The 23,388-nt window shown below is 38.3% G+C and overlaps 1 protein-coding gene across 1 annotated transcript in view; it reads right to left on the bottom strand.

The window, feature by feature from the left end:
- Nucleotides 1-23,388, bottom strand: part of LOC128647389 (complement C3) — a 572,326-nt gene that overhangs the window by 329,718 nt on the left and 219,220 nt on the right. Inside the window, exons 14-15 of the mRNA XM_053700176.1 lie at nt 15,081-15,210; nt 9,550-9,624 (exon numbers count right to left, since the gene is read on the bottom strand). Coding sequence (XP_053556151.1) covers nt 9,550-9,624; nt 15,081-15,210 — 205 coding nt within the window. The remainder of the gene's footprint in view (nt 1-9,549; nt 9,625-15,080; nt 15,211-23,388) is intronic.

Raw genomic sequence — 23,388 nt, 5'->3', positions numbered from 1 at the left:
ACCCCTAATCTGCCGCCCCCGCTATCGCTGACCCCTGCATATTTTTTTTAACCCCTAATCTGCCGCTCCGTAAACCGCCGCCACCTACGTTATCCCTATGTACCCCTAATCTGCTGCCCCTAACATCGCCGACCCCTATATTATATTTATTAACCCCTAATCTCCCCCCCTCAACGTCGCCGACACCTGCCTACACTTATTAACCCCTAATCTGCCGAGCGGACCTGAGCGCTACTATAATAAAGTTATGAACCCCTAACCCGCCTCACTAACCCTATCATAAATAGTATTAACCCCTAATCTGCCCTCCCTAACATCGCCGACACCTAACTTCAAACATTAACCCCTAATCTGCCGACCGGAGCTCACCGCTATTCTAATAAATGTATTAACCCCTAAAGCTAAGTCTAACCCTAACACTAACACCCCCCTAAGTTAAATATAATTTTTATCTAACGAAATAAATTAACTCTTATTAAATAAATTATTCCTATTTAAAGCTAAATACTTACCTGTAAAATAAATCCTAATATAGCTACAAAATAAATTATAATTATATTATAGCTATTTTAGGATTAATATTTATTTTACAGGCAACTTTGTAATTATTTTAACCAGGTACAATAGCTATTAAATAGTTAAGAACTATTTAATAGTTACCTAGTTAAAATAATAACAAATTTACCTGTAAAATAAATCCTAACCTAAGTTATAATTAAACCTAACACTACCCTATCAATAAATTAATTAAATAAACTACCTACAATTACCTACAATTAACCTAACACTACACGATCAATAAATTAATTAAACACAATTCCTACAAATAAATACAATTAAATAAACTAGCTAAAGTACAAAAAATAAAAAAGAACTAAGTTACAGAAAATAAAAAAATATTTACAAACATAATAAAAATATTACAACAATTTTAAACTAATTACACCTACTCTAAGCCCCCTAATAAAATAACAAAGCCCCCCAAAATAAAAAATTCCCTACCCTATTCTAAATTAAAAAAGTTACAAGCTCTTTTACCTTACCAGCCCTGAACAGGGCCCTTTGCGGGGCATGCCCCAAGAATTTCAGCTCTTTTGCCTGTAAAAGAATAAATACAATACCCCCCCCCAACATTACAACCCACCACCCACATACCCCTAATCTAACCCAAACCCCCCTTAAATAAACCTAACACTAAGCCCCTGAAGATCTTCCTACCTTGTCTTCACCATACCAGGTTCACCGATCCGTCCTGAAGAGCTCCTCCGATGTCCTGATCCAAGCCCAAGCGGGGGCTGAAGAGGTCCATGATCCGGTCAAAGTCTTCATCCAAGCGGGGCAGAAGAGGATCTTCCATCCGATTGAAGTCATCATCCAGGCGGCATCTTCTATGGTCTTCCATCCGGAGCGAAGCGGCAGGATCCTGAAGACCTCCAGCGCGGAACATCCATCCGGACCGACGACTGAACGACGAATGACTGTTCCTTTAAGGGACGTCATCCAAGATGGCGTCCCTCGAATTCCGATTGGCTGATAGGATTCTATCAGCCAATCGGAATTAAGGTAGGAATTTTCTGATTGGCTGATGGAATCAGCCAATCAGAATCTAGTTCAATCCGATTGGCCGATCCAATCAGCCAATCAGATTGAGCTCGCATTCTATTGGCTGATCGGAACAGCCAATAGAATGCGAGCTCAATCTGATTGGCTGATTGGATCAGCCAATCGGATTGAACTTGATTCTGATTGGCTGATTCCATCAGCCAATCAGAAAATTCCTACCTTAATTCCGATTGGCTGATAGAATCCTATCAGCCAATCGGAATTCGAGGGACGCCATCTTGGATGACGTCCCTTAAAGGAACAGTCATTCGTCGTTCAGTCGTCGGTCCGGATGGATGTTCCGCGCTGGAGGTCTTCAGGATCCTGCCGCTTCGCTCCGGATGGAAGACCATAGAAGATGCCGCCTGGATGATGACTTCAATCGGATGGAAGATCCTCTTCTGCCCCGCTTGGATGAAGACTTTGACCGGATCATGGACCTCTTCAGCCCCCGCTTGGGCTTGGATCAGGACATCGGAGGAGCTCTTCAGGACGGATCGGTGAACCTGGTATGGTGAAGACAAGGTAGGAAGATCTTCAGGGGCTTAGTGTTAGGTTTATTTAAGGGGGGTTTGGGTTAGATTAGGGGTATGTGGGTGGTGGGTTGTAATGTTGGGGGGGGGGTATTGTATTTATTCTTTTACAGGCAAAAGAGCTGAAATTCTTGGGGCATGCCCCGCAAAGGGCCCTGTTCAGGGCTGGTAAGGTAAAAGAGCTTGTAACTTTTTTAATTTAGAATAGGGTAGGGAATTTTTTATTTTGGGGGGCTTTGTTATTTTATTAGGGGGCTTAGAGTAGGTGTAATTAGTTTAAAATTGTTGTAATATTTTTATTATGTTTGTAAATATTTTTTTATTTTCTGTAACTTAGTTCTTTTTTATTTTTTGTACTTTAGCTAGTTTATTTAATTGTATTTATTTGTAGGAATTGTGTTTAATTAATTTATTGATAGTGTAGTGTTAGGTTAATTGTAGGTAATTGTAGGTAGTTTATTTAATTAATTTATTGATAGGGTAGTGTTAGGTTTAATTATATCTTAGGTTAGGATTTATTTTACAGGTAAATTTGTTATTATTTTAACTAGGTAACTATTAAATAGTTATTAACTATTTAATAGCTATTGTACCTGGTTAAAATAAATACAAAGTTGCCTGTAAAATAAATATTAATCCTAAAATAGCTATAATATAATTATAATTTATATATTGTAGCTATATTAGGATTTATTTTACAGGTAAGTATTTAGCTTTAAATAGGAATAATTTATTTAATAAGAGTTAATTTATTTCGTTAGATAAAAATTATATTTAACTTAGGGGGGTGTTAGTGTTAGGGTTAGACTTAGCTTTAGGGGTTAATACATTTATTAGAATAGCGGTGAGCTCCGGTCGGCAGATTAGGGGTTAATGTTTGAAGTTAGGTGTCGGCGATGTTAGGGAGGGCAGATTAGGGGTTAATACTATTTATGATAGGGTTAGTGAGGCGGGTTAGGGGTTCATAACTTTATTATAGTAGCGCTCAGGTCCGCTCGGCAGATTAGGGGTTAATAAGTGTAGGCAGGTGTCGGCGACGTTGAGGGGGGGAGATTAGGGGTTAATAAATATAATATAGGGGTCGGCGATGTTAGGGGCAGCAGATTAGGGGTACATAGGGATAACGTAGGTGGCGGCGATTTGCGGTCGGAAGATTAGGGGTTAATTATTTTAAGTAGCTGGCGGCGACGTTGTGGGGGGCAAGTTAGGGGTTAAGAAATATAATATAGGGGTCGGCGGTGTTAGGGGCAGCAGATTAGGGGTACATAAGTATAACGTAGGTGGCGGTCGGCAGATTAGGGGTTAAAAATTTAAATCGAGTGGCGGCGATGTGGGGGGACCTCGGTTTAGGGGTACATAGGTAGTTTATGGGTGTCAGTGTACTTTAGGGTACAGTAGTTAAGAGCTTTATGAACCGGCGTTAGCCAGAAAGCTCTTAACTCCTGCTATTTTCAGGCGGCTGGAGTTTTGTCGTTAGAGCTCTAACGCTCACTTCAGAAACGACTCTAAATACCGGCGTTAGGAAGATCCCATTGAAAAGATAGGATACGCAAATGGCGTAGGGGGATCTGCGGTATGGAAAAGTCGCGGCTGAAAAGTGAGCGTTAGACCCTTTAATCACTGACTCCAAATACCAGCGGGCGGCCAAAACCAGCGTTAGGAGCCTCTAACGCTGGTTTTGACGGCTACCGCCGAACTCCAAATCTAGGCCTGAGTATCTTGACAACAAAAAACAGCAAAGCGGCACATAACACTGAAGGGTGGGGGAGAGGGGGGCGAGGGGCAGGGCGGAGAGAGAAAAGGGCATGCGAAGTAAGAAAAAAAAAAAAAGAAAGAAAAGAGAGAAAGAGAGAGAAAGAAAAAAAAAATTCATATATACTCTCACCCCTACTTGCAAAAACCTATATCAACTGTCCCTTTCTATTAGCCAAGACCTGGGTACTACGCCGGATACTATCAAATTCAAGAATGGGACTGCGTTTTGAAAGGGCTTTAAAAAGTAATCCTGCTGCTCTGGTGTCCAGGAACTAATCAGGCTTCCCCATTTTTTAAAATAATTTTTGAACTGCTTTTCTGACTCAGCTTTGAGGTTCTGCCTTTCTACAAACATCTGTGTTTTAATGATATTGGTAACTTCCCTTATACAGGGAGTCTCTCTTTGTCTCCATTTTTTAAAGAGCAAACTACGTGCTACTAATATAACTAGATTAACCAGCTGTCTATCCCCCATAATGGCCGACTTCTTTAGGAAGAATATATGTTCTGCCTCTAACTCTATTTTGCTCTGGAGATAGCAGTTCAACCAATACTGTGTCTTTGCCCAGTATTGCCTTACTTTTGGGCAACTCCAAATACAATGTAGGAGGTCTGCCCCTGCCTGTGCACATTTAAAGCAGCTCCCTGCCTTTGACTCCGTCCATTTGGCCATTCTAGCTGGGGACAAATAAAAGTTATTTATGATTTTGCACTGTGACTCTCTCCAGCTAATACTTGAAGTCGCCTCGGCCGTACGCTTAATACTTTCTAATATATCTTCGCCTTGTAACCTTTCAAAATATTTATTGAATTTTCCCTTGGCCAGGTTAATATGTTCCAGTCCCTTATTTGTCAAAAATTTTTGATACCACCAGGAAATTGAACGTTTCCCTGCTTGATAGAGTTTTAGACCCGAGGTTATTTGAGACAATCCCCATTCAGTTGCCACTTCTTTATTAGCCCTTTCAATATAGTGGCGTACCTGTAAGTATGCATAGAAGTTATTGGTTGGGAGATGAAATTGTTCTACTAGACTCTGAAAAGTACAGGTTTGGCCCTCCCTATCCTTTTTTAGCTGGGCAAAATAGCTTAGGCCTTTCTCCCTCCAGTCGAAAAATACTTTATGGTTAAGACCAGGTGGAAAATCCACGCATCCGATAATTGGTAAATATGGGGACACACGAAATTCCTGTCCCACTAGAGAGCAGTATAGCTGCCACCCTTTAATGATATTAGCAAATGTTGGCATTACCTCTACATTCTGGGGCAGCTTCCTGTAAGGGCAGTGTAGCATGGCTAGCGGGCTGAAATCTATCGAATGATTAAGAAATGGTGAGGAGTTTTGTCTCAGAGCAAAAACTCCCTGCACACAGGGAAAAGGGATTTAGCTGAATTTTTTTTCTTGGTAACTGTTGCAATCCTGCTTGCTGCGATTTTTGCTTATGGAGAGACCAATGTGCGAACACAGTTTTCTGTAAGACATATACGTTGGGACACTCTTTGTGGATAAAAGACTATCAAGATTAATTCTCTTACAAATGTGCATAATTCTCTTAAAACATATGCCGATAGACATATTTGGATATTTACTGAATTCTCAAACTGGTGATCTGATAAAGTATAAGCAACTGTATATTTAATATTTTAAATCAAAGATATTATAAAGCTTTAGTTAGGTTGTAGTAAGTATATTAGTATTACATATTAATGTTTAGAAAGAATTTTGTATTTTAATATCATAAATTAATTGCAGATTTTGATATTGATTATATATATATATATATATATATATATATATATATATATATATATATATATATATATATATATATATATATATATATATATATTAGAAATTCCCTTATTGTAGCTAAATAATAGGTTATTTCAGTTCAGATAAATTGGCATATCAATTGGATGTTAAAGTATTTTGTTATATTGTCTAACTAAGCATTATTAACAGTCCATATTCTGGAATTTAATTGTGGTATTTTAATGCAATTATTGTGAGTAAAGTTAATTTTAAGGGTATATCTTTTATGAGCTTTGTAAAGAATATTACAACAGCATACGTGTATAGTCGATCCATAATCTAGTCTCTTTTTTATATAAATATATTTCAATGTGTTTATAAATTTAACTAATCTCAAGAATTTAGGAATTTATATTAATTTTAATTGTTTCGTATATACATTTTAATTGGCGGTTTGTTTTACAGAATAATAACAAATAAATTGTATTACAACCCTGGTATATACTAACAATTTGTATTTAGATGATGTTGAATTATCCAAAAAGCTAAGAGCTGTAGTAAAATTTTAGGAGATGTTACTCACTGGCTCTCAGGATGTGTAAGGCTTTGTAATGTAAACATCTGATATCATGATCTTGATATGGTTTGTGTGTGCGCTCACTCTGCAGTAAGAAACAATTATACTGTGATTTAAAGTAAAATTATGGTTGCAAGGCATCTGAGTGTCATTTTCTTTTACCATTAACACGTATACCAAGTAAATGTGAAGCAAGTGACATAGGCACAGGAAGCTGGAGTCATGAGGGCACAGTAATACTGAAAGCAAAACAGGTGACCTTTCGAATTGTGATGAAACTGGTAAGGTTGAATCTGCAGCAAATACATTATCTTGCACAGGTGAGCATTCTGCAGAGAATCTGGCCTGCTGACCATAAATTGAAGACACACAGACACCAACATAGATAAACAGACTGCACATACTATTGGTGTATAAAACAAAGTAATTGGACTTATCCTACTGCAAGATGTTTCACAAACACCTTTAATTGCAAGGACTATTTTCCTTTGTGTGTCCATATGTATTTCCCTTTCTGTTCTCTGTCCAGGGGGAACTTAGTTCCACCTGCAAAAATAGTGCAGGAACTCCATTCTCATGCTTTCCCACTAAACTTGACCCCTGGCAAACAAATCATTATTGCATTGTGATCACCCAAGAAACTCAACAAAATATTATATTGGAAAACCAAAAGCCATTTTTGAGGCAAATCGCTGATATATTTTGATTGACCCCTGTATTTTTTGTTTTTTTAAAGCCATGTAAAAACCTAGATGTGCCCTTGCTACAGTCATGAAAACAGGTTATTGGTCTTAAATTATTTTTTTTTATAAATCTTGTGAAAAACAAGTGCTTAAGGGTTCCACACATAAAATGTTGCAAACTAAACGTTAAGAAGATGAAGTTGACCAAGGCTTCCTATGCACTAAGTTACCAAAGAGGTGGTTTGATTAAATCATCCTGGGCTTATCTGTTCAAGATAACTGACAAGCCCTCACTCTCATGCTATTGGTTGTGAGAAAGCAAGGGATCAGGCTGCACAAGCATTTTTTGTGCAAACTTAACTAGAGGTGGTGGGCCTGGGAGGACAGGTGGAAAAAAATGTCCTCATAAGTGTTTTTCTCATAAATTCAGTTGGAGATAGAGAATACAATTTTAAATAACTTTCCAATTAACTTCTGTTATTTAATTTTCTTCCTTCTCTTATTATCCTTTGCTGAAAGGTTTATCTAGGTTTATCAAAGAAAGCTCAGGAGCAGCAAAGAACCTAGGTTCTAGCTGCTGATTGGTGGCTGCATATATATACTGATTGTCATTGGCTTACCCATGTGTTCAGTCAGCAACCAGTACTGCATTGCTGCTCATTTAACAAAGCATACCAAGAGAACAAAGAAAATTTGATAATAGGAGTAAATTTGAAATTTGTTTAAAATTGAATGCTCTATCTGAATCATAAAAGAAGAAAAAAATAGGTTTTATATCCCTTTACGTATCTAATGAGCGTTCTAATCGCTCTGAATTTGAGAATAGTTTACTGCAACATGATAATCCATGCAACATCTCTTGATCACAAGAATGGAATATACCCCTTACATAGTAACATAGTATATATAAGGTTGAAAGAAGACAGAAGTCTATTGAGTTCAACCTATACAGATACTACTTGATTTACAAATAAGAAGCTGAGAATTTAACTTACATTAAACAATTAAAAAGTCTACCCATTTAACACAAGCAGTCATATCCCTGAATTCCATTTTTAGCCATTTTTAAGTTTATCTAAGGTTTTGGCAGTCAATAAGTCCTTAGGCAATGTGTTCCACAATTTGATTGCTCATACTGTGAACAAAACATTTACGTTGCTGGAGATTAAATCTCCTTTTCTTTAGCCTTAGAATATGATCTCTTGTCCCAAACAACTGCCTTGGAATAAACAGCGCTTCCGCCAACTCATTATATGGGCCTTGAATATATTTATATAAAGTAATCGTATCATATCTCGAGCATAAACAAGACCCAATTTGGCTAAATCCTCCACTCCCCTTGTTAGTTTTATAGCCCTTCTCTGAACTTTTTCTAATTCTACAATGTCCCTTTTTAAAATTTGTCCCTAGAAATGCACTCCATACTTAAGGTGAGGTCTTACTAGACAGAATTATGCTTTCTTCCCGTGCATCTATGCCTCTTTTAGTACATGCTAGTATCTTATTAGCCTTAGAAGCCACTGCCTTGCATTGCACATTCATTTTTAGCTTGTTATCTATTAGTATGGCTAAATCTTTTTCCTCCTATGTTTTGCTAAGTCTAGTTCGATTTAAATAATTGATAGCCTGAATAGTCTTACTTTCAAAATGTAGGACTTTACATTTACCAATATTAAATCTCATTTGCCATTTACCAGCCCCTTCCTCCAATTTTTGTAAAGCAATTACATCCTTCACTGACCAAATCACCTTACACAATCTTGTATCATCTGCAAAAATAGAAATGTTGCTCTTTAATTCTTCTCCAAGTCATTTTTAAAAAATATTAAAAAGATCAGGGCCCAGAACTGATCTTTGGGTGATCCTCTTTTTACTTTTGTCCAACCTGAGCATGATCCATTTACTACAAAATGTTGTTTCCTATCTTTTATCCAGTTATTTATCTATGAGATAACATTTTTAGCTATTCTCTGTCCCTTAATTTTGTACAATAATCTCTCATGTGGCATTGTATCCAAAGCCTTTACAAAATCCAAGCAAACCACATTATTACCTGATTCACCTTTATCTATATTTTTGCACACCTTCTCATAAAATCTAATTATATTTGTTTGACATGATCTATTACTCATAAATCCTATGCTGATTTGAACTCGTAATCTTGTTTTCCTTAATATACTCTTGAATATAATCCTTTAAAATCCCTTCCAATATCTTCCCCACTACTGATGTCAGGCTTACTGGTCTATAGATTTCTGGATCAGCTCTGCTTTTTTAAAAAGTAGCACGATATCAGCTTTCGCCAGTCCTGGGGTACTGTGTCTGAGCATAACAAGTCTTGAAAATTTAAGAGCAGAAGTTAAACTATGGCAGTGCTAAATTTCCTTAGAACCCTTGGGTGTATTCCATCTGCACCACAAGCTTTAGTTACTTTGATATTATCCAGTTTTTTTCCTGATATCATCTAGACATAACCCAGTTATTGGTATCGGCTTGTATATTATAAATTATATAACATTTTGTATATATTTTTTTCTTCAGTAATTTGAGTTGTATACTTATTATTGACTAGACATGATAATTTATTGCTTTTAAAAACTTCAGCATTTAAAAAAAAAATAATACAAAAACATATAAATAAATTACCTTTTTTTTGTTTTGCTTCCAACATCTCGATTGCACGCTTGCTACGGACAGGTTTTTCTGGATCACAGGGAATGTCTGTAAAGTGAGGATAAATGTAAAAAATTCCCCATCAACTAAAAATCTAAAACATATGCAATATATAGATTATAGTGTATTCTTTTTCTTTCCTAAGATACGGTGAGTCCACGGAATCATCAATTACTGTTGGGAATATCACTCCTGGCCAGCAGGAGGAGACAAAGAGCACCACAGCAAAGCTGCTAAATGTCACTTCCCTTCCCACAATTCCTAGTCATTCTCTTTACCTTCGGTGCAAGGAAGAAGGTGAAGTTTTTGGTGTCTGTAGAAGATTGGATATTTCACTTCAATCAAGATTTTATTATTTTGAAAGCCAGAGTAGGTTTGCTCTGATCTTTCCTCTCAAGATTGGGTCAAGCCATACTCCACATTAGTCTCTTCAGTAGGGCAGTGGTGGCTTTAAAGCAGATAGGAACTTGTGAGGTGGGCCTTGCTGCGTTTTCCTAACATGTTGCTGCCTTGGTATAGAAAGCCTGAGTAGGTTTACTCTGTCATTTCTTTTTTTCCACAGGTCTCTGTGAGTGGCGGCATACTCTCATGCCAGGTGAGCTGTCCTCCTGCCGGACAGCTAGATGTGCAGGTAAGTGCCTTTTGTCTTCTGGGACTAGGAGACTGGGGTACAGGATCCTTCATGAGGAATGTTTTTTATGGCAGTGAGCAGGCTCTATATGACATGTGATATGAAGACTAGGGTCTAATCTCCTTCAGGGCAGGAAGGTGTTAACCCTCACTTGGGCTCAGTAATATTTTATTCAGTGACAAAGATTCTGACTTTTAAGCTAAAGTCTTAGCAGGATCTCTGTTTATTTGAGAGGCCTTATGAACAATAGCTATGAATTGTTAGAGAGGTCTGGCAGAAAGGGTCAGTAAACTTTCCTTATATGAGAGCTCGGTTAGAGCCTTTCAGCGAGTGCGCTTTCATTTAGGCGCCATTACTATGGGGCTAATATTCAAATTTCTTCCGCTAATGGACTGCATAAACATCTGGCGGACGTGCCAGATGTGTGGTCTTTTTGTCATGCCTTGGTCAGTATCAGGCCTGTGTTTAAACCTGTTGCTCCTCCTGGGAGCCTTAAAGTGAAGGTAAAGTTATTCAAATGGAAATCTCACTTTATGTTACTTTTCTAACTTACAAGGGAGTCGCTATGTTTTTTTTTTAAGAAAAACGTTTATTTTACCATATTTACCAACTTTTATTTTAATGAGCCTTACGATCGTAATCCCCTCCCATCCATCTCTTCCGTGTTTTCAATACATAGACGTATAGAGCGGTCCCACCCACTCTATACGTCAGAACTACACTTGTGCACATCTATCCTCTGCTTGCCGCGCATGCGCACAAAAATGTTTGCCCTCAAAAGCGCATGCGTTAATCGCGCTCAACGAAGTCCTCTTCAGCGCATGCGTCCCAAATAAGCAACATAGTATTGAATGAGTTGCGAGACTCATTCAATACTATATTTGTGAAGCGACACTAATGCGCAACTGCAAAACGAGTACGCGCTCGATTTGAAGGAGGAGAGAGAATCACTCGCGCATGCGCACAATCGAGCATCAGCTTGTGACGTCAATTGACGGCCGCCTAACGGCCAGAAAATCAATTGGCTAGATAAACAACGTGATCGTTGTTTATAAAAAAAAAAATATAGACGGGTTGATTTTTGAGAAGCGAAATCGCAGCTAATTATAAAAGAAAACGAAATTAATAAATAAAATTATGAAAAATCATGAATGAACCTCATATTAAATTATAATACTTGATCGATTAGACCATAGAAGAGAGAGTAAGTTTACCTTCACTTTAACTTTGTTCTTAAAGTTTTGTAGCAAGCTCAGTTTGAGTCATTGCATTCCATATATATTAAGTTGTTATCTTGGAAGGTTTTGTTTCTAATTGCTATCTCTTCTGCTCAGAGAGTGTTGGAACTTTTTTGCAGTGTGATTAGCCTTATCTTATCTTTCAGGCCGATGAGGTGGTTCTTCATACTAAGTTAGGTTCCTTCCTAAAATGGTTTCAGACAGAAATTCTAATCAGGAAATTGTTGTTCCTTCTCTTTGTCATAGTTCTTCTTTTCTGAAGAACGTTTGTTACACAACTTGAAGGTTGTTCATGCTTTAAACGTTTATTTACAGGCGACTAGGGATTTTCGCTAGTCTTCTGCCCGGTTTGTTTGTTTCTTTGGGAAATATAGTGGTGAGAAAGCTTCTGTTACTTCACTTTCTCTCTGGTTGAGAAGTATAATTGGTTTGCTTATGAGACTGCTGGGAAGCAGTCTCCTGAGAGAATTACAGCTTGTTCAACTAGGGCTGTCTCTTCTTTTTGGGTTTTCAAAAATGAAGCTTCTGTGGAACGGATTTGCAAGACTGCAACTTGGTCTTCTCTGTATACCCTGTCCAAATTTTACAAATTTGATTATTTTTGCCTCAGCTGAGGTTCTTTTGGGAGAAAGGTTCTTCAAGCGGTGGTGCCTTCTGTTTAGGTTGCCTGTCTTGTCCCTTCCTAATCATCAGTGTCCTCTAGCTTGGGTATTGGTTCCCAACAGTAATTGATGATTCCGTGGACTCACCATATCTTAAGAAAGAAAACAAAATTTATGCTTACCTGATACATTTATTTAATTCCAGATACGGTTAGTCCACGGCCCGCCCTTTATTTTAGACAGTTATTTTAACTTTAACCTCAGGCACCTCTACACCTTGTGTTATTTCCTTTTTCTCCATTTTCCTTTGGTCGAATGACTGTGGATTGTGGGAAGGGAAGTGACATTTAGCAGCTTTGCTGTGGTGCTCTTTGCCTCCTCCTGCTGTACAGGATTGTTATTCCCAACAGTAATTGATGATTCTGTGGACTCACCGTATCCGGAAATAAATAAATTTATCAGGTAAGCATAAATTTTGTTTTCTATTGCCAAGATAAATATCTCCACTTCCTATGGAAACTAAACAGTGAAGAAACTCCATATCCTATATAATAAATGGCCAAGTATGTTTGTCAGATGCAGTCATGCGCAGTAGAGACTGCACATGACAAACATACCTGGCCGTTTGGATCCTGACACTCAGCACTCAGCACAGAGCAAGGCTGAAGCGGAGTGTCAGGGAGCATGGCCGACGGGAGCGTCGAGTGAGGGGCGTGGCCGGACGTCACGAGGGGCGTGGCTGGGTGGGTGTCGCCGCGATAGAAGCGTGGCCGGACGGGGTGCCGCGATGGGGGCGTGGCCAGAGAGGCAAAGGCTTTCAATTAAGACAGAGCCGGAGAGGGGGGAGAGAGCCAAAGAGGGGGGAGAGAGAGCCAAAGAGGGGGGGGGGAGAGCCAAAGGGGAGAGAGAGCCAAAGAGGGGGGAGAGAACAAAGGGGGGGGGAGAGAGAGCCAAAGAGGAAAGAGAGCCAAAGAGGAGAGGGAGCCAAAGAGGAGAGAGAGCAAAAGAGGGGGGAGAGAGAGCCAAAGGGGGGGGGAGAGAGCCAAAGGGGGGGAGAGCCAAAGAGGGGGGAGAGAGAGAGAGCCAAAGAGGAAAAAGAGCCAAAGAGGGGAGAGAGCCAAAGAGGAGAGAGAGCCAAAGAGGGGAGAGAGCCAAAGAGGGGAGAGAGCCAAAGAGGGGGTAGAGAGAGCCAAAGAGGGGGCGGGAGAGCCAAAGAGGGGGGGAGAGAGCCAAAGAGGGGAGGAGAGAGCCAAAGAGGGGGGGAGAGCCAAAGAGGGGGGAGAGAGAGCAAAAGAAAGGGGGAGAGAGCAAAAGAGGGGAGAGAGAGAGCAAAAGAGGGGAGAGAGAGAGCAAAAGAAAGGGAGGAGAGAACAAAAGAGGGGAGAGAGAGAGCAAAAGAGGGGAGAGAGAGAGCAAAAGAGAGGAGAGAGAGCGCAAAGGAGAGGGGGAGAGAAAGCAAAAGAGAGGGGGGAAGAGAGAGCAAAAGAGAGGGGGGAGAGAGCAAGGGGTGGGACCAGCACTGTATGTATAGATACTCTAGCAACAATACAGGAATTAGGCAGGACTGACAAGTTGATAGTTATGCTTGGATCAGCAGAAAAATTCAGGTTGACTGCAAGGCAGGGAGACAAGCCAGAATGTGGAATAATAGTCAAGTTCAACAGAGGGTTGTACAAAGGGTGGAATATCAGGCTAAAGATAGTTTAATTTCAGGTAAATAGCACACACTAAATATCTTTAAAGGCACGGAAATAGGTATCTGCCACATCCAACATATCAAACAAATTAAATAAATCAAATATAATTCCAGCCCTTTTTGTTAAAAAAAGGACCTTTATTTCTTTACAACAGGGTCAAGAGACATGCAGGTCTGAAACCTATAGCAGGTCTGAAACAGTTTCTGTACTCCTTTGGACCCTAACAGGAAAGGTTGGAATTATATTTGATTTTTTTCAGGATTGAAGAATATCTTTAACTTAGTACAGGTGAGCATATTAAATTCCCTAAATAAGTGACAGCATACTAGAAAAAAGAAATATAACTGGGAGACAATGTTCTTTCTTTTCTAGAATGATAAAATAAAGTCTTATGTAAAACAAAAAAGCAAGTTTGTAATGAATAAAACATAAATAAAACATTTCTTAAATAAACCAATTTTTTACATTAAATATGAATTTAATTTGGATCAACAATATATCAAATGTTAACGTTTTCCTAGGAATAAAAACATCTGTAGAAAACATATATGGTATTTAAACCATTTTATAAATGTTTTATTTATTCTTTTTTTTTTTATAGTATTTGCTCTTTAGTTCTAACTATGGACTCAACTGTGTCATGTTAACTTGGTTGTGTAGGTGATTTGAGGCTTTGCTTCCCATCCTGTGACCAAGAAGGAATACCAATACTGTTCAGTAGACATGTGCCTAGATAAAACTATTTTCATTTCACATGATAATTAGAAAATTGTTACCCCTTGTTTTCTTTGAAGAATATATTTAGGACAGCAGAAGAGCAGGTGAATAGCAGCTTAAACTTAAATAAGGTTAAAGCGGTATATACTACTACAAGCCAGCAGCATCACAAAAAAATAATTGATTTTGGGGGTTTTTCGTGGTCATTATAGGCCAAGAACAAAAAGTGAAGCTAACATACTTGTTGCGTGACGCAGGAATTAATCAACGGATAATGAAGTTGGTAGATATGGCTATTGAATAGTGTAAATATAAACTTGTGAAACCTTTTACCCTGAATAGTGTAAATCTGAACTTTTGAAACCCATTCCCACCTCTAAAGTGATGGTTATAATGGCATGAATTAAGGAACTAATTTTCTGCTAACCAGATAAATTAGTTTGTTTATTCCTTAAAGAGTCTGCTCATTTTTAGATTTAAAAACAAATGCAAAATTATTTTATGTGTTTGTCTAAATCCGAATACACGTCTGTTATTCAGTTGTTAGGTCCTAATAACATGGTTAAAGAGTTATATCAATAGAACATAATATCCACTTTAGCAAAGAAGATGGCGTTACCTTTTCTAGAAGGGGTCTCAGCTCTATTAGAGGCAGTAAAATCAAGTCCAGCATCATGAAAAACTCCCAAAAAATTAGCTCCACTCCCAGCAGTACATGCAATATCGCTTTGTTCAACTGTATCCCAAATCTGCCATTGTAAAAAGAGTTTTCAGTTTAAAACTTGCAGCTGTTATTAGTATTAATTATTAATGTTATTATCATAAATGGTGCAATTCAATTAAATCTAATCGAAAGTAGAGCAAAGAAACTCATACTGCTTGTTAATTGCCACATAATTCCCTTTATGAGAGACACTGTACCATACCTTTAACATGCTATTTTCTGTGCTTCTTGCATTGATTTGCCTACAGAATTTAAATGTTTAACTAAATACAATTGTAGATAAAGCATTGCAAGACAAGTCGATATACTTGGATTTTATATATCTGTAGTTTCCTTGAGGGACTTAGACTTAAAAATAGTAGACCTGTCAGAGCACCCTCAGAGAAATGGAAAACCCAGAAATACAAGGAGATACATCGGTATAAGTTTTATAGATGTGTATCAATGTAAATTAAATTGGTAATGGATCAAAAAGCTTGAACTTGATAGACGTTTGACAATTTTACAAATCACACCTTTGTGATATACAAACTAAAATTAAAAACGTAAATTCTAGTGTTAATGGAAGTTTATTAATTTAATGCTATTAAAATGACAAGTATACTAACTAGTTATTGTTCAAGTGTAATGGGGATTTGAAACCGGAACCAAAATAATTTCATTAGAAATCAGGTACTTTAATTCCTAAAACATATTCATGTTTTGAAATATTAGTATAAGCTCTGATACCTGATTACCAAAAAATAAGAAAGAACTACAGTCATAGGGATTCAAACCCATGACTCTTACAAGTCAATAACTACACATCAACCTATTCCACCTCTTGATATTTTCTTTGTCTCAATGACTGTAAATAAAGTATTAACCTTTGGGTGCATCATACAAAGGTGTAGTGTGTTCATAAACAATCTTCACTAAAATGTAACCTTTTAGATTTCCTTATTCACAGAATATCTACATTTTCTAAAATAAGATGTTTGATTAGCATAAGAATACATAAAGCTCTCATTTATGTAAATAAACATTAATAACACAAGGTCTGTCAGAATACCTGACTGATTCAGCCCCTGTAGTTAGCCATAAGCCTCTAAATTGCAAAAGCTGATAATACTAAATGTGCTGTTCTTTTGGACATGCATGTGAGTGTGCAGAATTAAAAACATAGATATTGACAGCAGATAAGAGCCGTATGCCCAGCAAGTCTGCCCGATATTACCTAAAAGTATAAACGTATCTAGATTGTAGGATAGCCTTATGCTTGTCCCAGTCATTTTTAAAGTCCCCCACGGTGTTTGTCATTACTACCTCTTGAGGAAGTTTATTCCATAAATCAATCACTCTTTCTGTAAAGAAGTGCTTCCTCAAATTACTCATTTTTTTCTAACCTTCAGCTTGAGATGATGACCCCTTATTCTTGAATTTTCAATTTTATGTAAACTACCCACAGCCTCAGTTTTACTAAGCACTTTAACGTACTTGAAAGTTGCTATCATATTACCTCTTTCCCTTCTCTCCTCTAAGCTATACATATTTAGGTCATTGTGTCTATCCTGGTTATTATTATTATTTTTTAGACCATGTATCATTTTGGTAGCCCTCCTTGCACAGATTCAAGTTTGTTAATATCCTTCTGAAGATATGGCCTCCAGAACTGCACACAATACTTAAGATGAGGCCTAACTAATGATCTATAAAGTGGCATAAGAACCTTACTATTTCTGCTGCAAATACCTCTACCAATACATCCAAGCATTCTGCTGGCCTTACTCGCTGCAGTACTACATTGTTTACAACATCTTAAATCATCTGAAATAATAATTCCCAAGTCCTGTTCCTCATTTGTAACAGTCAGTAAAGTGTCATTGAGTCTGTAATTAACATTTGGATTTTTCTTCCCTAAATGCATAATTTTACACTTTGTTAGGTTAACCTTTAGATCCCAGTCATTTGTCCAATTTTTCCAATTGTTGTATATCTCTTCTCATTTTGTCTACCAATCTAATGATTTTGTAGCCTTCATTCACAAAATACAATTATGCAGACTAAACATTTTGGCCCAGATTACAAGTGGAGCTCTATGTTAAAAAAGTAGGGCTTGAAGGACCGAAGGGAGAGATATATAAAGAATCATATAGGGAACCAACTTTCATTCAGGCAGCTTAATCTATGCACTCAAAGGCGACCTTCTGCCTGCGTACTGCTGTGATTGAACACAGTGTGATTAGAAATAACGTATTCAATATAGTTGGCTTATACGTTAGTCACAATAGGCAGATCAATCAATATCTATCTCGTTAATTGTAATGTAAGCTGATACAAAGTATCAGGATTAACAAACAAACACACTCAACATCATAGAGCACATGAAGGAGCAGGCACTGCTAGGAGGTATAAATATAAAACATACGATTTATTCAAAACTTAAAACATGACCCCCAGACAGGGGTAAAGAGACATACCCCTGTCTGGGGGTCATGTTTTAAGTTTTGAATAAATCGTATGTTTTATATGTATACCTCCTAGCAGTGCCTGCTCCTTCGTGTGCTCTGTTCTGTATATTTGCGGCCTGATCCGCCGCTACTACGGCACTTCGGGTCCTCTAGGGAGCAGATCATCCATACATATTTTTTTTGTTTGCACGGACCAGTAGTTTGACCGTGTTCCGGACACCCCTCATGTTTACACTCAACATCATACCCACTCCCTTCGGCCCGGCGTGTATGATGTTGTGTGTATTTGTCAATCCTGATACTTTGTAGTCAGCTTATGTTACAATTAACGAGATAGACATTGATTGGTCTGCCTATTGTGAAGGAGACTAACATATAAGCCAACAATATTGAATATGTTATTACTAATCACACTCGTCAGAACGGATGTTGTTGATAATATTCAGTAATAGGGCTACAGCTAGAAATAGTCTGACTGTGTTCAATCACAGCAGTACTCAGGCAGGAGGTTGCCTTTGAGCGCATAGATTAAGCTGCTTGAATGAAGGTTGTATCCCTATATGATTCTATATCTATGTCTTCCTTTGGTCCTTCAAGCTCTACTTTTTTAACATAGCTGGACAACAGATTTATGAATATAAGATGGATGTGATTTACTCCACTCTCATCTGAGTCTCTAGCGATAATTTTAAATTTGTATCTGTTGCATATATGTTAATAAAGTGTATTTTTTAAACTTAATTATTTAAAGATAGTGAGGGGTAGTTATCAAGCCGTCAACCTCAAATACGCTGGAATACCGCAGCGTATTTGTGGCGAGGCTGATTCGCCTTAGTTATCAAGCCCTAGATACCGGCAAAAGTAGAATTTTGTGACGTAAGCTTCGATCCGCCGGACTCAGTCCGACACAGATCGATTCTTACGTCACTCCAGATGTTCGGCACAATCTGACTACTTTTGCTAGTAATCAAAAAATTAGCAGGTAAGTTCGGCACTTTTCCGCCCCAGCGTACCTGGTTTTCAATCCGCCGCCCTGGAGGCCTCGGATCCCATAGGAATCAATGGGAGTCTGACCATAGCGAAAGTTCATGTTCGCTGCTGCCAGACATCCCATTGATTCCTATGGGAGCTGTCTACACCTAACACCCTAACATGTACCCCGAGTCTAAACACCCCTAATCTGTCCCCCCTACACCGCCGCAACTAAATAACTGTATTACCCCCTAAACTGCCGCTCCCGGAGCCCACTGCCACTATAATAAATATTTTAACCCCTAAACCGCCGCTCCCTGACCCCGCCGCAACTATAATATATGTATTAACCCATAAACCGCCGCTCCCAGACCCCGCCGCCACCTACATGATACCTATTAACCCCTATCCTGCCCCCCCCTATACCGCCGTCCTCTATAATAAAGTTATTAACCCCTATCCTGCCGATCCCGGACCTCGCCGCAACTAAATAAATAGTTTAACCCCTAAACCGCCGCTCCCGGACCCCGCTGCAACCTATATTAAATTTATTAACCCCTATCCTGCCCCCCCTACACCGTCGCCACCTATAATAAATTTATTAACCCCTATCCTGCCCCCGTCTACACCGCCGCCACTGTAATAAAATTATTAACCCCTAAACCTAAGTCTAACACTAACCCTAACACCCCCTAACTTAAATATTAATTAAATAAATCTAAATAATATTTCTATTATTAACTAAATTAATCCTATTTAAAACTAAATACTTACCTTTAAAATAAACCCTAATATAGCTACAATATAAATAATAATTATATTGTAGCTATCTTAGGATTTATTTTTATTTTACAGGCAACTTTCAATTTATTTTAACTAGGTACAATAGCTATTAAATAGTTATTAACTATTTAATAGCTACCTAGCTAAAATAAAGAGAAATTAACCTGTAAAATAAAAACTAACCTAAGTTACAATTACACCTAACACTACACTATACTTAAATAAATTATTCCTATTTAAACTAAATACTTACCTGTAAAATAAACCCTAAGATAGCTACAATATAATTAATAATTACATTGTAGCTATTTTAGGATTTATATTTATTTTACAGGTAACTTTGTATTTATTTTAGCTAGTTAGAATAGTTATTAAATAGTTATTAACTATTTAATAACTACCTAGCTAAAAGAAATACAAAATTACCTGTAAAATAAATCCTAACCTAAGTTACAATTAAACCTAACACTACACTATCATTAAATTAATTAAATAAATTAACTACAAATAACTACAATTAAATACAATTACATAAACTAACTAAAGTACAAAAAATAAAAAAGCTAAGTTACAAAAAATAAAAAAATAAGTTACAAACATTTAAAAAATATTACAACAATTTTAAGCTACTTACACCTAATCTAAGCCACCTAATAAAATAACAAAGCCCCCCAAAATAAAAAAATGCCCTACCCTATTCTAAATTAAAAAAGTTCAAAGCTCTTTTACCTTACCAGCCCTTAAAAGGGCCTTTTGCGGGGCATGCCCCAAAGAAAACTGCTCTTTTGCCTGTAAAAGAAAAAAACAACCTCTCCCCAACATTAAAACCCACCACCCACATACCCCTAATCTAACCCAAACCCCCCTTAAAAAAACCTAAAACTACCCCCCTGAAGATCATCCTACCTTGAGTTGTCTTCAGCCAGCCGACCCACCGATGGAACCGAAGAGGAGATCCGGAGCGGCAGAAGTGATCCTCCAAGGGGCGCTGAAGAAGTCTTCCATCCGGGCGATGTCATCTTCCAAGCGGCGCTGAAGAAGTCTTCCATCCAGGCGATGTCATCTTCCAAGCGGGGTCTTCAATCTTCTTCTTCAGGATCCATCTTCATTCCGCCGACGCGGAACATCCTTCTTCCCCGACGGACTACCAACGAATGAAGGCTCTTTAAGGGACGTCATCCAAGATGGCGTCCCTTCAATTCTGATTGGCTGATAGGATTCTATCAGCCAATCGGAATTAAGGTAGGAAAAATCTGATTGGCTGATTGAATCAGCCAATCAGATTGAAGTTCAATCCGATTGGCTGATCCAATCAGCCAATCAGATTGAGCTTGCATTCTATTGGCTGTTCCGATCAGCCAATAGAATGCGAGCTCAATCTGATTGGCTGATTTAATCAGCCAATCAGATTTTTCCTACCTTAATTCTGATTGGCTGATAGAATCTAATCAGCCAATCGGAATTGAAGGGACGCCATCTTGGATGACGTCCCTTAAAGGAGCCTTCATTCGTCGGTAGTCCGTCGGGGAAGAAGGATGTTCCGCGTCGGTGGAATGAAGATGGATCCTGAAGAAGAAGATTGAAGACCCCGCTTGGAAGATGACATCGCCCGGATGGAAGACTTCTTCAGCGCCGCTTGGAAGATGACATCGCCCGGATGGAAGATTTCTTCAGCGCCGCCTGGATGATAACTTCATCGGATGGAAGACTTCTTCAGCGCCCCTTGGAGGATCACTTCTGTCGCTCCGGATCTCCTCTTCGGTTCCATCGGTGGGTCGGCTGGCTGAAGACAACGCAAGGTAGGATGATCTTCAGGGGTGTAGTGTTAGATTTTTTTAAGCGGGGTTTGGGTTAGATTAGGGGTATGTGTGTGGTGGGTTTTAATGTTAATTTATTATAGGTGGCGAAGGTGTAGGGGGGCAGGATAGGGGTTAATAAGTTTAATATAGGTTGCGGCAGGGTCCAGGAGCGGCGGTTTAGGGGTTAAACTATTTATTTAGTTGCGGCGAGGTCCAGGATCGGCAGGATAGGGGTTAATAACTTTATTATAGAGGGCGACGGTATAGGGGGGGCAGGATAGGGGTTACTAGGTATAATGTAGGTGGCGGCGGTGTCTGGGAGCGGCGGTTTAGGGGTTAATACATTTATAAGAGTTGCGGCGGGGTCTAGGAGCGGCGGTTTAGGGGTTAATAACTTTATTTAGTTGCGGGGGGCTCCGGGGGCGCCGGTATAGGGGGTATAACAGTATAGTTAGTGAGGGTGCTTAGTGACAGCTTGTCAATAAAGCCGTAAAAAAGCCGAAGAGCAGCGAGATCGGATGAGTGATAACTCTCACAATCCGCTGCTCATCGCCCCGTACTTGGTGCGCAGCTTTTTGACAGCTTTATTGATAACTAGGCGAAATTTTGCAGGTCCGCGGCGGCGATGTGAGGTGAGCTTAGGCGGGCGTATTGGGCCGGCGAAGGCAGGTAAAGTAGACCCGTTGATAACTACCCCTCATTGACTTTGGCACAGTTGGCCTAGTGCACCTTAAGGCTAGCGTGAGAGTAAAAAAGTCAGAACAGGCTTTTGGAGCATTCCCCATAGAAGTCTATGTGTCTAAGGGAGTTAGCGTGGTTACTCTATCCGACCTCCAGATATTAGCGCACAGACATTTTACTTTTAACTTGTAATACAAGAGCAAGAATATTGATTTAACTTACGTGTTGTTGCTCCACTTTAATCTAGATCTTTGTTTTTATTTTTAAAATGTATTGAAATATTCACATTTGAGAAGGTAAAAACACCCAAAACCAATATATTGTAACAACACAGATTTACTTTCACTTTTGCTTTCAGAAAAAAATACACAAATATTCTGTCAAGATGTTATAACAACATATATATGTAAATGATGTTAGAAAAATACTCCCGTCTGTTGACAAACCTCTGCCATCCTGCAGTTTCTCACTAAAAGAACTAGGTTTAATGTCTGTATCGGTAGAAGAGGCGCAGGTCCTGGGGTTCTTTAGTATTAGTCAAAATTATAGTTAAAAAATTAAAATTCAAGTTAAAAAATCCCATTTCTAATATTATATATATCCCAAAGATATTACATAATATTAGAAATGGGATTTTAACCACAATTTTATGATTGTTAAAACGTTGGTTGGAAATAAACAAATAAATGGGATAAGTTTGTAAATCCACTTTCAAGTTTCACACCGGAAGATGGATATTGTACGTTTTGTATTAAAGTAGTGGAAGTTACAGGTAGCAATATAGCACTTCAATTCAGTTTTTATTTATTCAGGCGTTCACATATTACTTACATTGTAGTAAAAGAAAAACAAAACAGAAATCATTATTACATGCATTAATTATATGTTTTTCTTCACTTAATCACCCTCTCTTTTATTACATTATCAAAGTTTACAATAAATAAATAAATGTCAACATAATGTAAAAACCTGATTTTTATTCTCTATAAATAGCAATATAGCACTTTAACTGATATTAAAAGCTCTTGAGAAAGAGACTGTGTCTGTTGAAACTTGTTGAGCAATAAAACATTAAAAAGTTCTATCATTTTACTCGAAAAGATCTGGTCTGAATAAATCGTCACAGAGCTTGGCTTGCACAGACATGTGAATTTCTATTACCAGTGCCAAACAAAGGTATCTCCACTTCTGAAGAAAACTGAGACCTTTTGAGCACTCTGACTATACTAAAGAACCCCGGGACTTGTGCCTCCTCTGCCGACACTTACTTTCACTTTTGCAATGACTTGCAATAATTCTTAACCCTTTTGCTGCTGATATAAATATACACACACACACACTGGGGTTGAGTAATCAACTTTTTTTTTCTTTTTTTTCCCATTTATTTATTTTTCCCCATTTATTTCTGACGTGCAAGCTGCCTTAAACACAGTTCGGGCTTCTTAAAAAAAAGGGCTGAGCTGGGAGACCTTGCAAAGCTGCCCAACGAATGCAGAGGAGAGAGGGAGAAAATCTGAT

Source organism: Bombina bombina, chromosome 2, assembly GCF_027579735.1.
Source record: "Bombina bombina isolate aBomBom1 chromosome 2, aBomBom1.pri, whole genome shotgun sequence".
NCBI lineage: Eukaryota > Metazoa > Chordata > Amphibia > Anura > Bombinatoridae > Bombina > Bombina bombina.
Note: the sequence above shows the minus strand (reverse complement) of the source record. Positions and strands in the feature narration are given on the sequence as shown.